Source organism: Polypterus senegalus, chromosome 16, assembly GCF_016835505.1.
Source record: "Polypterus senegalus isolate Bchr_013 chromosome 16, ASM1683550v1, whole genome shotgun sequence".
Classification (NCBI taxonomy): domain Eukaryota; kingdom Metazoa; phylum Chordata; class Cladistia; order Polypteriformes; family Polypteridae; genus Polypterus; species Polypterus senegalus.
The window spans coordinates 66,678,064-66,692,468 of record NC_053169.1 but is presented as its reverse complement, the minus strand read 5'-3'; the positions used below and the strand labels follow the sequence as shown (position 1 = coordinate 66,692,468).

Here is a 14,405-nt window from a genome sequence, read left to right as displayed (position 1 = left end):
TTAGCAGTGTGGAAGATGAGCTGAACTGCCGGTTAGACACCTCCTTGGCTAGAAGGATTCACTTAGGGTTAAATCAAGGAGATGTCAGCATTTAAATGAGTGCACTAGAGTTCATTGTTAAGGACAGTTTCCTGTCACTTTTTAAACCTTACTTTAAAGAATTATTTATTTGATTGTTTTAACTTCCACCAACACATTGTTTTTTTTTTTTAATTGTTTATTTATTGAAAATTTTGCACTGAACTTTTGGACACTTTGTTTTTGACTTTTTTTAAAGAAAACCAGTGGAGCACCTTTGCACATACCCCTTTGGAATGTGTTGTGTGTGTTTCTGTACTCATCTGCCTGGCTCATCTGGTTACATTATTGATGGAGTTGGGTTTAAGAGGCTCCCCGGAAGGACCTGGTAGCATGGGGCCAACATGCACCAGCACAGCATCTCACTGTGGAACATGGTTTTGTATACAAAGGCAAATTACAAAGGTAATGGAAATTGTATCAAATGTTGTTGCACCAATTTGCTTGTCAGTCACAATTCTACTGCCCTCACATGTGAATACATTTTGAGGTATATCTTTGTAACTCTAGTTATATGATAATTAAATTATTATATGTTAAAATTCAAGATAAGAATCACCAGCATACTGGGAAAAACCTACTCACCTATGCACTGGTCCCCATGTATCTGATATCCAGGAGGGCATTGACAAGTAAATGAACCTCTTGTGTTATAACAAGTTTGCCCAGGACTACAGTTGTGAGTTCCTTTTTGGCATTCATCTACATCTACAAAGGAACAAACATTAATGCAAATTAGACAATGATCTTTGTTAGCCATCTCACAACACTTTTACTACTTAGCCAGGATAAATTATTGTAAAAGTAAATTAAGAAAGATTAAATAATGCAACAATACAATATAAGAATTAAAAAGATTTTAAAAATACACTTTCTGCTCCTTAATTTAATACTAAATGAAGTAAGCAGCAACTTAAAAGAATAAAGTATACTAGCCGACGCCCGCCGTAGCGAGTTAATATAAACTGAATGAAATAAAATATGTAAGGGAGCTATGGTACTCTCTCCCATGCATCAGCAGAGTAAAACTAATACTCATTAAACTAATAGCTGTCACTTATGCAGTAGAAGGTAACTGAGTTTGAGACAGACATAGTAACCTTTAATCAATGGCAAAAATGATCACAAGTCAGTCTAATGTCTAATTCCTAACTAATTCCAAACCTGTATTGCCTTTTGGAAAGCATACAGTAATTACAACTACTTAGAGATACCTAATGGATCAGTGACTGAGAACAAAGTATCTAATTCTGATAACACTCGGCTGTATTTAACATTAAAACCAAACAATTCTCCTTTATTTACATAATTAACTACTTTTGTGTGGTTAAAAATAATGTGAAAATGATTACACTGAGGAGACACACATTACTTCTTGATGATAATTCAGCAAACAGCATGATGATAGAGACAATTCTTAATTAATGTGGTGTAAACTTTGCTATGTCTTCATTGATGTGAAATTTACTTGCTAGTCCTAAACCCTAAACCTATCCCTGTTATAGGCACATTGTAAATTAAAGCAGCTTCTTAATAATTTGGATACATACAAGTTACTTCATTCATATGTATCAAACAGAATTGTAATGCTTTGTCAGGCTGTTCAAATTACATGATTAATACTATATCACTTTAGCCTAGAGAACTTATTAAAGACCACACTTAAGAGTACACATTACGATCATAAAATCCAAGTATTCTTAAAATTCCCTGCATGAATAAAACCACTGTGGTAGGCTGAGCCTTTGGCAAGTGGACCAAACTATGGAATGCCAATATTACATCTATACTAATAAAAGGCAAAGCCCTCACTGACTGACTCACTCACTCACTCACTCACTCATCACTAATTATCTTTCTTCCCGTGTAGGTAGAAGGCTGAAATTTGGCAGGCTCATTCCTTACAGCTTACTTACAAAAGTTGGGCAGGTTTCATTTCGATATTCTACGCATGACGGTCATAACGGTTGACAACGTCCGCCATGTTGAACTTTCTTATTTATGGCCCCATCTTCACGAAATTTGGTAGGCGGCTTCTCTGCGCTAACCGAAACCGATGTACGTACTTATTTCAGTGGTATGACGCCACTGTCAGCCGCCATATTGAACTTTCCAATGGTCTTTGTTACTTATGGGCCCATATTCAAGAAATTTGGTACGCGGGTTCCCAAAGCTAACTGAATCCTACTTACATACATATATATGTCCATAGGCTGCAGCTCAGTTGCCATGTGAGGCGTTGGGTCCCCCATCCCAACGCCTCCCACGTTGTTGGCTGCCTGCCTATATAAGGCCGTCCGTCACTCCGGTCTCTTCTTTCCCTTCCTTGCTTCACCACGGGATTCACGTCTCCTGGCTGATAACTGCAGCCTTTTTATTTAATCCACGGCTTCTCCGCTGTTTTATTGTTATTTCATTATGATTATAGTTATTGTGTAGGTATTTTAGACTTACTTTACATTGTTCAGGTACCCATTTTCTTTATCATTCCAACCGTACCCGCATTAACATGTCTATCGAGGTGATCACCATCGATCAAAGAACTGTCACTTACCGAGTGGTTTCCATGCCTGGAGATGGCACCTGCCTTTTACATTCTCTGTGTTACATATTGCACGACCATATCAGGCTCACTCTTGATATCCGGAGGAACATTGTGTGTATGTATTGAATGACTGGGACAGGTTCAAGGTGTGGACTGATGATGGTACAGGAGATAATTATACTACACAGGAGCACTATAAGAGTGAAATGCTTAAGCCCTTCATCTATGGTTCTGCATGTGAGTTGATGGCTGCCGCTGAATTGTTCTGTTGTCGCTTTCAAGTATACCGAAATGGCCAAATATTTTACACTTTTGGACAACCGCCAATGCCGCTTAAACATCTTAGATTCAAAGGTCATGATATCAGTAGTGGACACTTTGATGTTTATGAATGTTTAAACTCTCAAAAGCTGCATGCAAAGTTATTGGTGAAACCGGCTGTATGCTTACAATGCTTGACAGATGCCGAATGTCACATCAACACAAGTCCTGAAAACACTGTCATAATTGAAACAAACCATGAAACTCAAACCGATTATGACAGCAGCAATCCAAGCTGTGAGATTTGAGGCAAGATTGCTTTTCACATGGCCAACTGTACGTTGCATGCTCAAGAGTAAGCTCAGTGCACAGCTTGGTCATATTACAACCGGAGGGCTGAACTGACAACATGGTATACAAAGAGATCCTTAACAAATAATTATTGGTATATTTTCCCTCAGTTTAAAAAGGTTTACTTTTCTTCTTAATAAAAATTTTAAGGCAGTACTTCGCCGCTGCGAAGTGTGGGTAGTTTGCTAGTTATTAATATTAATAAGTTGTATCAGTTTCACTTTTAAGGTATGGCTAAATGTTGATTTTTTAGCATAGTACACATCTCAAAAAAATTAAGGGAACACTTAAATCACACATCGAATCCTGATTAACAAAATATTTAATTAGAAAATCTTTACTGAGTAATACTGTGTAATTTGTTTAAAACAAAATGATGTATCTATGGTCAATGGAAACCAAAATCATCAACCCATTGTGGGCTAGATTCAACATCACATTGAAAGTCAAAAATTGAAATCACAGGCTAATTCAGCTAGTGTGAATTTCATCACAGCAACTCATAATCTGACTCAGAAGTATGTATGCCCCGTGCCTGTATGCACTCCCAACAATATCTGGGTAAGCTCCTGATGAGACAGCGGGTGGTGTCCTGAGGGATATCGTCCCATACCTGTAGCAGGGCAACAGTGAGTTCTTGGACAGACTTTGGGCCTATTTAGATGCACCGATACATAATGTCCAAGAGGTTCTCAGTTGGATTCAGTTCTGGGGAATGTGCAGGCCAGTCAATGGCATCAAGGCCTTTATCATCCAGGAACTGCCTACACATTCTGGCCACATGAAGTAGGGCATTGTGCCCAGGGCCCAATTCACCAGTATTAGATCTGACAGTGCCTATGAGGATATCGTTCCAGTACCTTACAGCAGTCACAGTATGGAGCACATGGAGGTCTGTGAGTCCCTCCAAGATCTGCCTCCCCAAGGCATCACTGACCCACTACCAAACTGGTCATCTGGATGATGTTGCATGCTATGTAAAATTTCACCATGGTGACTCCAGATTCTTTCACATCTATCATATTTGCTCAGTGTGAACCTGCTCTCATCTGTGAAGAGAACGGGGTGCCAATGGCTGAACTGCCAGTTGTAGTATTATCCAGAGAATGCCAGTTGAGCTGCACGGTTATGAGTCCCACTAGAGAACTTTGGGCCCTAATGCCATCCTCATTGAGTCTGCTGCTGACAGTTTGGCGAGAAACATGCACACCAGTAGCCAGCTGGAGGTCATGTCTAGGGCTCTGGCAGTGCTCCTCCTGATTATTCTTGCACAAAGGAGCAGATAACAATCATACTGCAGGGTTGATGCCTTTCTAAGGCCCTGTGCAGCTCTCCTTAAGTAGTAGCCTGTCTCCTGGTGTCTTCTTCTTGCTCTTAAAAAATGTGCTGAGAGACACAGCAAAGCTTTTTGCAACAAAATATATGGACATACCATTCTGGAGGAGCTGGACTACCTGCACAATGTGAATCAGCTGCAGGTATAGCCTTATGCTAATAGTGACAAGGACACTAGCACAATGCAAACTAGAGAAGAATCAGTCAGGAAGGATAAGGAGAGAGTAATTGTCTATGGCCACTATCTGCAAAACCATTTTCTCTTTGGGGTGTGACGGACAGCCGGGTCCCATGCCCGGCCGGGACGTCTCTGATGCATACGTCCCGGGGGAGCCATCATGGACTTTGCAATACCTCCCCCGGGGCGCTTGGGGGCACTCTCCCTGGCAGTGGATTCCTCCTCAATCTCCCCCGTGGCTCCATGGAACATGGAGTCCACCACAGCAGCCCGGTTGGGAGATGGGGTGGCCGCTAGGGGGTGCTGCAGAGAGCCAGCCACCACACTGGACGGTTTATCAGCCCCACCCGGAGGTGCAATTAAGACCAGCTGGTCAGGCACCTGGATCACTTCCGGGTGGGGTATTAAAGGGCCTGCCTCCCAGCAATTGAGGCCAGAATCGGGAGGAAGAGGACGAGGTTGCCTGGGAGGAGTGGTGGAGCAGGAAAGTGTGGGTTTGTGTTGGTTTGGTGCTTGGGACTGTGTTGGGCTGGTGGGACATGGGGAAGACACGTGCCCACGGCTGAAGAGCAAAAAAAATAAATACCTGTGAGTGTAAACATGTGCCTCTGCGTATTCTGTGCCGGGTCGGGCGCTATATAGCGCCTTATCACACTGGCATAGCCGGCAGGATCCCGGCCCGTCCATTTGGGTCGGAACCTACTTTAATTATTGTTGTAAGACCCGGCATAGCGAAGCGCAACAGCGCGGGGCACGCGCTCGGCTCAGCAGCGGCGGAGAGTGCGCTCCCGACGCAGTACAGACAGCAGCACAGCGCACCGAAGTGCGCACTGCGCAGGGCCGCAAGCCGCACGCGCAGCAGCGCGAGGGCGTCGGAAAGCGCGCTCCCGTGGCAGGAGCCCAAGCCGGAGCGCGCCGCACAGCTCAAGACACCAACTGAGGCCGCCAAGGAGCTGCTGTAGGCACCGCAGCAATGGGGAAGAAGAAAGCCGGGCATACACAGAGGCCAAGTGGCGGGCGCCACCACGCTAATCCGCCGCATGGGTTGCAGCCGGAGGTAGGTAATGGGCCGCGGGTGTGTTATTCCGCATGTGGGACTTCCTACCTTCCGGACGCCGAGGGGCGAAGCACCCGATGTGGGCAGGGGGACGTGTGTCCTTGGCGTGCTGGAGCCGCCAGCTCAGGAGAGAGTGAGGCAGAGCAGTGTCTCCTTTTCGGCCTGATCCAGCGGCTGGGGGAGGAGAGCCCAGACGAGCTTCCCAGCGTGGTGTTCCGGCAAGGAGAGCCGGAGCAGCTTCCAGAGACAGGTAAATGGGGGGCGTGTGTCAATCACCCGCCGAGGAGGATCGGCAGGTGGGGATGACGGGCGCCCTCCCTCTCCTCCAGACTACCCGAAGGGGCCCGTGGGGGATCCACAGGGTCTTGTTGGCACGCGGTCGGCGGAGGGAGACACGGAGAGCCCAAATCCACCTCCGGCTGCCATTATTAATATACCCTGGGCTGTAGGGGAGGTGAAATCTGTGGTCCTCGCCCTATAGTCCCTTTTGCAAGTTTTCCAGGTCCTGCGGGAAGCGAAGGAGCGGCTGGAGAAGAACCTCGATATCCCGTGCGGAGCCCTGAGTGAATGGCTTCGTGACGGCGGGTGGCCAGCCTCCCACCGGCAGGACAAAGCGGTGCAGGTAAGTGACGCCGGCACCGCAGAGAAAAGGGGGCGGGACGCGATGGCAGCGGTGTTGCTTAGTACTGCCTGTCAGGCGGACCCGCCCACCACACGAGAGGCTGCTGTGATGACTGACAGCAAGGCGGACGAGCGTGCGGGGAGGCAGCAGGTGGAAACCGGCTGCCAAACAACCCCGCCCCGACCGCCAGGGCCGGTCTTGCGGCAGTCCAAAGGGACGCAGGCGGTGCGGGGTCCCTCCTTTTCTCATAGGGGGACTTAGACCGCCAGTGCGTCCCAAAGGAAAGGGGAGCGGAAGAGAAACGGAAACCCCGTACATAGCGCAGTGTATGCCTGACGGTCTGAAACCGAAGGAGGGCTGCACTGCAGAGGGGTGGAGCCGTCACAAGCTCTCCTTGGAGGGGGCGAAGGGGCAGGCGTTCCCTGCCTGCTTCCGCAAGTACCGGGGCCGTACTGGAGGGGGTCGGCTATGTTATAACTGTGGCCGCAGTGGCCATGTCTGGCGGGGTTGTCCCAAGGGACGTCGGGGCAACGCCCCCGAACCTGTTTATTCTGTTTTCACAGGGCGCAGCCGCGGGACCAGGAATGCCGACTCCCCGTCCTTGAGAAGACCGGCCCTCGCGGGGCAGGCGATGAGCCCCACAAGCCTCATCTGAGGGAGGGGCCATGTGACGGACAGCCGGGTCCCATGCCCGGTCGGGACGCCTCTGATGCATACGTCCCGGGGGAGCCATCATGGACTTTGCAATACCTCCCCCGGGGCGCTTGGGGGCACTCTCCCTGGCAGTGAATTCCTCCTCAATCTCCCCCGTGGCTCCACGGAACATGGAGTCCACCACAGCAGCCCGGTTGGGAGATGGGGTGGTCGCTAGGGGGTGCTGCAGAGAGCCAGCCACCACACTGGACGGTTTATCAGCCCCACCCAGAGGTGCAATTAAGACCAGCTGGTCAGGCACTTGGATCACTTCCGGGTGGGGTATAAAAGGGCCTGCCTCCCAGCAATTGAGGCCAGAATCGGGAGGAAGAGGACGAGGTTGCTTGGGAGGAGTGGTGGAGCAGGAAAGTGTGGGTTTGTATTGGTTTGGTGCTTGGGACTGTGTTGGGCCGGTGGGACACGGGGAAGACGTGTGCCCACGGCTGAAGAGCAACAAAAATAAATACCTGTGAGTGTAAACACGTGCATCTGCGTATTCTGTGCCGGGTCGGGCGCTATATAGCGCCTTATCACAGGGGGTTGTCATACGGTTGCTTCTCCAGTACACCTGTTATCACTTTCATCTGCACCAAAGCAGTTGATTCACAACCATGTATGCTTCCTAACTGGACAGATTGATATCCTTGAAGCTTAACTGACTTGGTGTTAGACTGTGATGGTTAAGTGTTTCCGTAATTTTTGAGCAGTGTATAACTCTTCCTGATGAGACTGTTTTTATTATTTTTCTTAAGTATAATATGATGTTTCTAAATATTTCTTATTCTCTTCCTCTTTAGTGGTCTACAGTAGCACTTGACATCACCCCACTTTAATTAAGCATCAGTCGTGAAAAGGTTTTTATAATGTATGTATCATTAGCAGTTACAAACCCATCATCAGCCCTTCCTTTTATGTGATTAAAAAGAAGAAGAAAATATTGCATTTTTTAATGGGCATGGCCTTGAGGTTTATTTTTTTCTAGAATCTATGTTTTTCTATGCTGATTTATCTATATAAGTAAAACTGCAAGCCATTTGAATATCTGTTTGCTTGATAATCACTCAAAAATGGCCGAACTGATTTTCACTAAAATTTGCATGTGCCGTGCCATTGCTCCAACCTAATTCAAGGACTTATATGTTATATAATGAAGAAGGGTTAAAGTGGGAGGGGGCAGCTCAAAAGCCAGTGCTGACGCAGGGACTATAATTTTTTTTATTTTATTAATTTTAACTAGCAAAATACCCGCGCTTCGCAGCGGAGAAGTAGTGTGTTAAAGAAGTTATGAAAAAGAAAAGGAAACATTTTAAAAATAACGTAACATGATTGTCAAAGTAATTGTTTTGTGTATTTGGTAGCAGCGTCACAAAGTTGTTTCCGTCTAGCTGCATTAGAAAATATACCACGACGTCTGACAGACGTATACATATATATATTGTGGTCCCCGGCCGGGGCTAGAGCCCGGCGGGGCGCTCAGGAGGAGGAGAGGAGGGCTTGTGCCTCCTCCAGACCGCGAGGGGCGTCCGTCTTGGTTGTGTAGGGGACCACGGGTACAGGGCTTGGAAGCCCAGCCCTGTAGGGACCGTGGACACCGCCGGGCGGCGCCGATGCGGTTTACCCTGTGTGGTCTTTGGCGGGGATGGAGCCCGGCGGGGCGCTTGAAGACCGGAGGAGGCGTGTGCCTCCTCCAGACTGAGTGGGGGCATCCGTCCTGGTTAGGCAGGGGGCCTCGGGTACAGGGCTTGGAAGCCCAGCCCTGTAGGGACCCGTGGCCACCGCCAGGCGGCGCCCCGGTGCCTAATTATCCCGGGAGCCCGGCACTTCCGCCACACCAGGAAGTGCCGGGGGGAAGACTTTGTGTGGCGCCCGGAGAGCCGCCAGGAAAGCAGCCGACACTTCCGCCACGCTGGGCGTGGCTAAAGAGAAGAGGCCGGAAACACCTGGGGCTCATCCGGGGCATTATTTAAGGGGCCGCCTCCCTCCAGTCATTTGGTGGATGTCGGGTGGAAGTGGACAGAGCTGGAGAGAGGACAGGAGGCGGCCAGGACAAAGGCACAGAACTGTGGGCCCTGGACTTGGGGGAAATCAGTGCAGAGGCACTGGGGTTTGTGTGAGTGCACGTGACTTTTGTAAATAGCACCAGTGTAAATAAACAGTGTGTTGGGCAAAAATATGTTGTCCGTCTGTCTGTGTCCGGGCCAGCGTTCACAATATATATATATATATATATATATATATATATATATATATATATATATATATATATATATATATATATATATATATATATACATATATAGATATAATTTGTGTCCTCTGCAGTGTTAAGAGTATACGTGCAACGCCGGCTGCTTGACTCTAATAGTATTTTTGCAGGTCAGGAGACGCCACTTTTTGCAGACACATTATTTGGAATACATACACTTAATGTGTGTTCCATATCTACAGCAATCTGTGTACATGTAGGATGACAGGAAATGCAAGGCAAGAAATGTAAACACATAACTAAAACAGAAAATTCTTTATCTTACTGTAATAATAACAAAATGCTGATGTGAAGTGTATAATGTGTGAAGACTGAAGTCCAAATATCTAATAAATATGTGTTTTTATTCAAGAACTAGCAAAATACCCGTGCTTCACAGCGGAGAAGTAGTGTGTTAAAGAAGTTATGAAAAAGAAAAGGAAACATTTTAAAAATAACGTAACATAATTGTCAATGTAATTGTTTTGTCACTGTTATGAGAGTTGCTGTTATATATATATATATATATATATACATATATACATATCTACATATACACATATCTACATAAACACAAATCTATATATATATACACATTTACATATATATACATACATACACACACAGACACACACACACACACATATATATATATATATATATACACACAGACATATATATATATACAGTACATATACTGTATATATACTGTATATACAGATCTACACATATATGCATATCTACATATATACACACATATATATACATATCTACATATATATATACACATACATACATACATACATATATATATCTACATATATATATACTGCATATACAGTAGAAAAATCCCCGCGCTTCGCAGCGAAGTACTGCTTTTAAATTTTTATTAAGAAGAAAAGAAAACCTTTTTAAACTTAAGGAAAATATACCAATAACTATCTGTTAAGGATCTCTTTGTATACCACGTTGTCAGTTCAGCACTCCGGTTGTAATATGACCAAGCTGTGCAGTGAGCTAACTCTTGAGAATGCAACATATAGTTTTGTCCAGGATAAAAGCAATTTGCCTCAAATCAATGGCAACCTTTTTGTAGGGTCTGTCCCTGAGACTTATTAATTGTCATCGCGAAGCAGAGCCTTACTGGAAATTTGAGGCATTTGAATTGAAATGGGAGATCAGAGGGTATAACGGTGATGCGAGGAATACATTCAGAGTGTGGCACTCTGCTGTTTTTTTGTGTAGCTGCCTTCACACAGGTTCTCCGCTGCTTTATAAACGAACGCCATATAAGGCCGTGGTTTCTCCTTGCTTCGCGGTTCTGTACTGTTTTATTGTTCGTTTATTACGATTGTTATAGTTATTGTGTAGCTATTTGAGACTTACTTTACTGTTCAGGTACCCATTTCCTTTATTTAATCCGCGGCTTTTACACTATTTTTTGTTCGTTTATTACGATTATAGATATTTATTGATTCCCTTCTTTAGCTGACTGCCTGCTAATATAAGGAGCTCGGCTGGTTTTTTGTGAAGCAGCCTTTACACAGCTTCTCCTCTGTTTTATAAATGAACGACATATAAGGCCATACTTTTTCCTTGCTTCGCAAAGGAAGCTGCCTTTTTATTTAATCCATGGGTTCTCCGTTGTTTTATTGTTTGTTTATTAAGATTGTTATAGTTCTCTTTATATAGCACGTTGTCAGTTCAGCACTCCGGTTGTAATATGACGAAGCTGCGCGAGCTCACTCTTGAGAATGTAATGTATAGTTGTCCAGGAGAAAAGCAATCTTGCCTGAAATCAATGGCAACCTTTTGTAGGGTCAGTCCCTGAGACTTATTACTTGTCATCGCGAAGCAGACCCTTACTGGAAATTGGAGGCATTTGAATTGAAATGGGAGATCAGAGGGTATAACAGGGATGCGAGGGATACATTGCGTGTGGAGAAACTCTAGAGACAGTGTGTGTATTAACTTGTGGATTTTTCTGTGAGTATTTGGTGGCAGCATGACGAAGTTGCTTCCGCAAGACCGCGTTAGTTGTGGAGCTCAGCTCGGAGCATATTCTTTTCCTACCTTGTCAATTGTGTAATGCGTTTTTTGAACAGGTTTGATGCATGGAAGTGATCACTCGTACTGCGTTCAGTCAATTCACGTGAGCTGCTCTCTTATGTGATGTTGCGATGTCCACGGCTTTATTTAATGTTAGCTAAGACCCGGCACTTAAAAGTTTCTCGCTACAGAAATTTTAACTCCGTTACAAAGTGATCCAAAGTCTCGTTTATACCTTGTGTCTTCTCATTAAACTTGTATCTCGCGAATAAAGTATTCGACGAAGGCATGACAAAAAGCAGCGGGAGGGTGTCCATAAACTTAATTTAAACTTACGGTTTACATAGTGCTTTGTTTCCACAGTAGCTGCACTTATGAATAAGCTTGTATGCATTTTTCTTCAGTGCTTTTTGGAGCTGTTCCTTGTTTTCTACGTACTACATTCACAGTCAGTTCACGTGATTACGTGGGAGGCATGATGATTTGACACACAACTCCGCCCCCCATGGCCATCGAGCTGAAGTCCATTACAGTATATGGAGAAAAATAGGTTCCAGTTATGACCATTACGCGTATCTATAAACTTAATTTAAACTTACAGTTTACACCGTGCTCTGTTTCCACAATAGCTGCACTCATGAATATGCATCACTCGCTCGCTTCTTATTGTTTCGCTGCCTTCTCAATTGTATAATGCATGTTTTCTTCAGCACTTTTTGGAGCTCTTCCTTGTTTTCTACGTATTGTGCTCACAGTCAGTTCACGTGATTACGTGGGAGGCGTGATGATGTCACATGATATTCCGTCCCCCACGGCCATCCAGCTGAACTCCATTACAGTATATGCAGAAAAATAGGTTCCAGTTATGACCATTACGCGTAGAATTTCGAAATGAAACCTGCCCAACTTTTGTAAGTAAGCTGTAAGGAATGAGCCTGCCAAATTTCAGCCTTCTACCTACACGGGAAGTTGGAAAATTAGTGATGATTGAGTGAGTGAGTGAGTGAGTGAGTCAGTCAGTCAGTCAGTCAGGGCTTTGCCTTTTATTAGTATAGATATAACCAAAAAAATCATTCAATTTACATGTTGATGTCAATGAATTAAAAACCCAAGCTTAAATGTCAATCGACAGAAAGTTAATATGTCTTCTTGGATGGTGCAGAGGTAAGAGCTGCTGTCCTGTAATTAAAAGGTTGCAGGTTTGAGTCTGGGTGCTCCTCGTTTTGAGTAGCATGCTGCTATTATCATTACTATAATATAATAAAAACATGCATTTGTTTTGAGTCTGTAACACTGTAACAATTTTGACTACTTGTAAAAGTTAGTTCTTTTTTATTATTTAGTTTAATTCTGTCAGTAACGTTCACAGGGTACAATGAACTTGCCTCTCCCTCTTGGAGTTGATGGTATTTATCTCCATTCTTTTCACAAGAGCAGCGACGGCCACATGATTAGCAAAGTTTCAAGCATGAAAGTAATGTAAAAATTGTGTTGAAAAGAAGTTAAATTTGAAGCTTAATTGCTCATAGCATGTAGAAATTTTTATCAATGCAAAAGTCTCTAAATGTTCTAATCCCAGACATTTTCCAAACATTAAATATTGTGTATGTTGAGAGGGTGGAAAAGAGTGATTGTCATGTAGAGGTTCAACAGATAAGAGCTTCTCTATCATAAAGTGCTTCCTACATTGGTTCGATATTCTGACTAAATGATGGGCAATTGGATTATTACTGACGATAGTTTGTATTTACTGGAGTACAGAGCAGGGAATATAAAGAAGTACTGCAAGATTTTAATTCTATTGTAGACCAGGCCTTCATGTGGTTATCAATTTGAGCTGATGTCTAGGTCTTTATGGCCTATATATTTGCTGCCCAGTAAAAAAACTTAAAGGTTTGTGCCATGTCCCCTTCTTCTTTAGGTCATTGTAGAGTTGCCCTTTGGATAAATGAATGTTTAGAATTCCAAAGAAATTAGGTTCTGATTGAATCTAATTTCTTAATTTACTTTATTATTGTATATGGGTTGACTTGAAATAGAAAAAAAGCTTGGGGAGGATATGCATCTTAATAGTGTTGATTCTACCTGCTAATGTGACATGGAGGTTGCACCATCTACTCACATTGTTTAATTTATATAATCCACCTATAATTCAAGCAGTAGGAGTGTGCTGGGACTGACTTGAGGATATCGTCATCAATACTAATAATGATAATACATTTTATTTATTCGTAGGTGCCTTTCTAAAGACTCAAGGACACTGAACAATAGATAAAACACACATTATAAACAAAACAAAAAGTACAAAATTTAAAATTAGACAGAACAATTGTAGTCAAAGAGAAAAAGCAGTCTTAAACAAATTAGTTTTAAGTTTAGATTTGTAAAGTGAGAAAGAACCAATGTTTCTAAGGTCGGAGGTTAATGAGTTCCAGAGCTTGGGAGCAGAGCAACTGAATGCTCTGCTCCCCATGGTGGTAAGACGGACGAAGGGGAGAGTCAAGTGGATGGAGAAAGAGGATCTAAGGGTTCGGGAGGGAATGGCAACATGGAGGATGTCAGACAGATAGGAAGTGGTAAAGGTTGTGGATAGCCTTAAAAGTTAACAAAAGAATTCTGAATTCAATAGGGACCTTAACTGGAGGCCAGTGAAACTGATGCAAGATGGGAGTGATATGTTGAATAGAGGGGTTCTAGTAATGATGCGGGCAGCTGAATTCTGGACCAGTTGAAACTTATAAAGAGATTTGCAAGAAAGACCAAAGAAAAGGGAATTGCAATAATCCAGACAAGAAGTTACAAGGCTATGAACAAGGATATCAGTGGTATGGGGAGTGAGGGAGGGGCAAATATGATTAATGTTATGCAGGTGGAAATAATGATGTGGGACTGAAAAGATAAAGTACTATCAAGGATGACACCCAGACTCTTAAACATGTGGGGAAGGGGAGACAGAGGAATTATCAATAACAAATGAAAAATGATCAGTTT

General features: G+C 44.0%; 1 protein-coding gene across 4 annotated transcripts in view; it reads right to left on the bottom strand.

Annotated features, from left to right (window-relative positions):
• Positions 1-14,405, bottom strand: part of efemp1 (EGF containing fibulin extracellular matrix protein 1) — a 251,772-nt gene that overhangs the window by 83,681 nt on the left and 153,686 nt on the right. For all 4 annotated transcript variants that reach the window (XM_039737936.1, XM_039737937.1, XM_039737935.1 and 1 more), the window contains exon 5: positions 664-786. In XM_039737936.1, the coding sequence (XP_039593870.1) occupies positions 664-786 (123 nt within the window). The remainder of the gene's footprint in view (positions 1-663; positions 787-14,405) is intronic.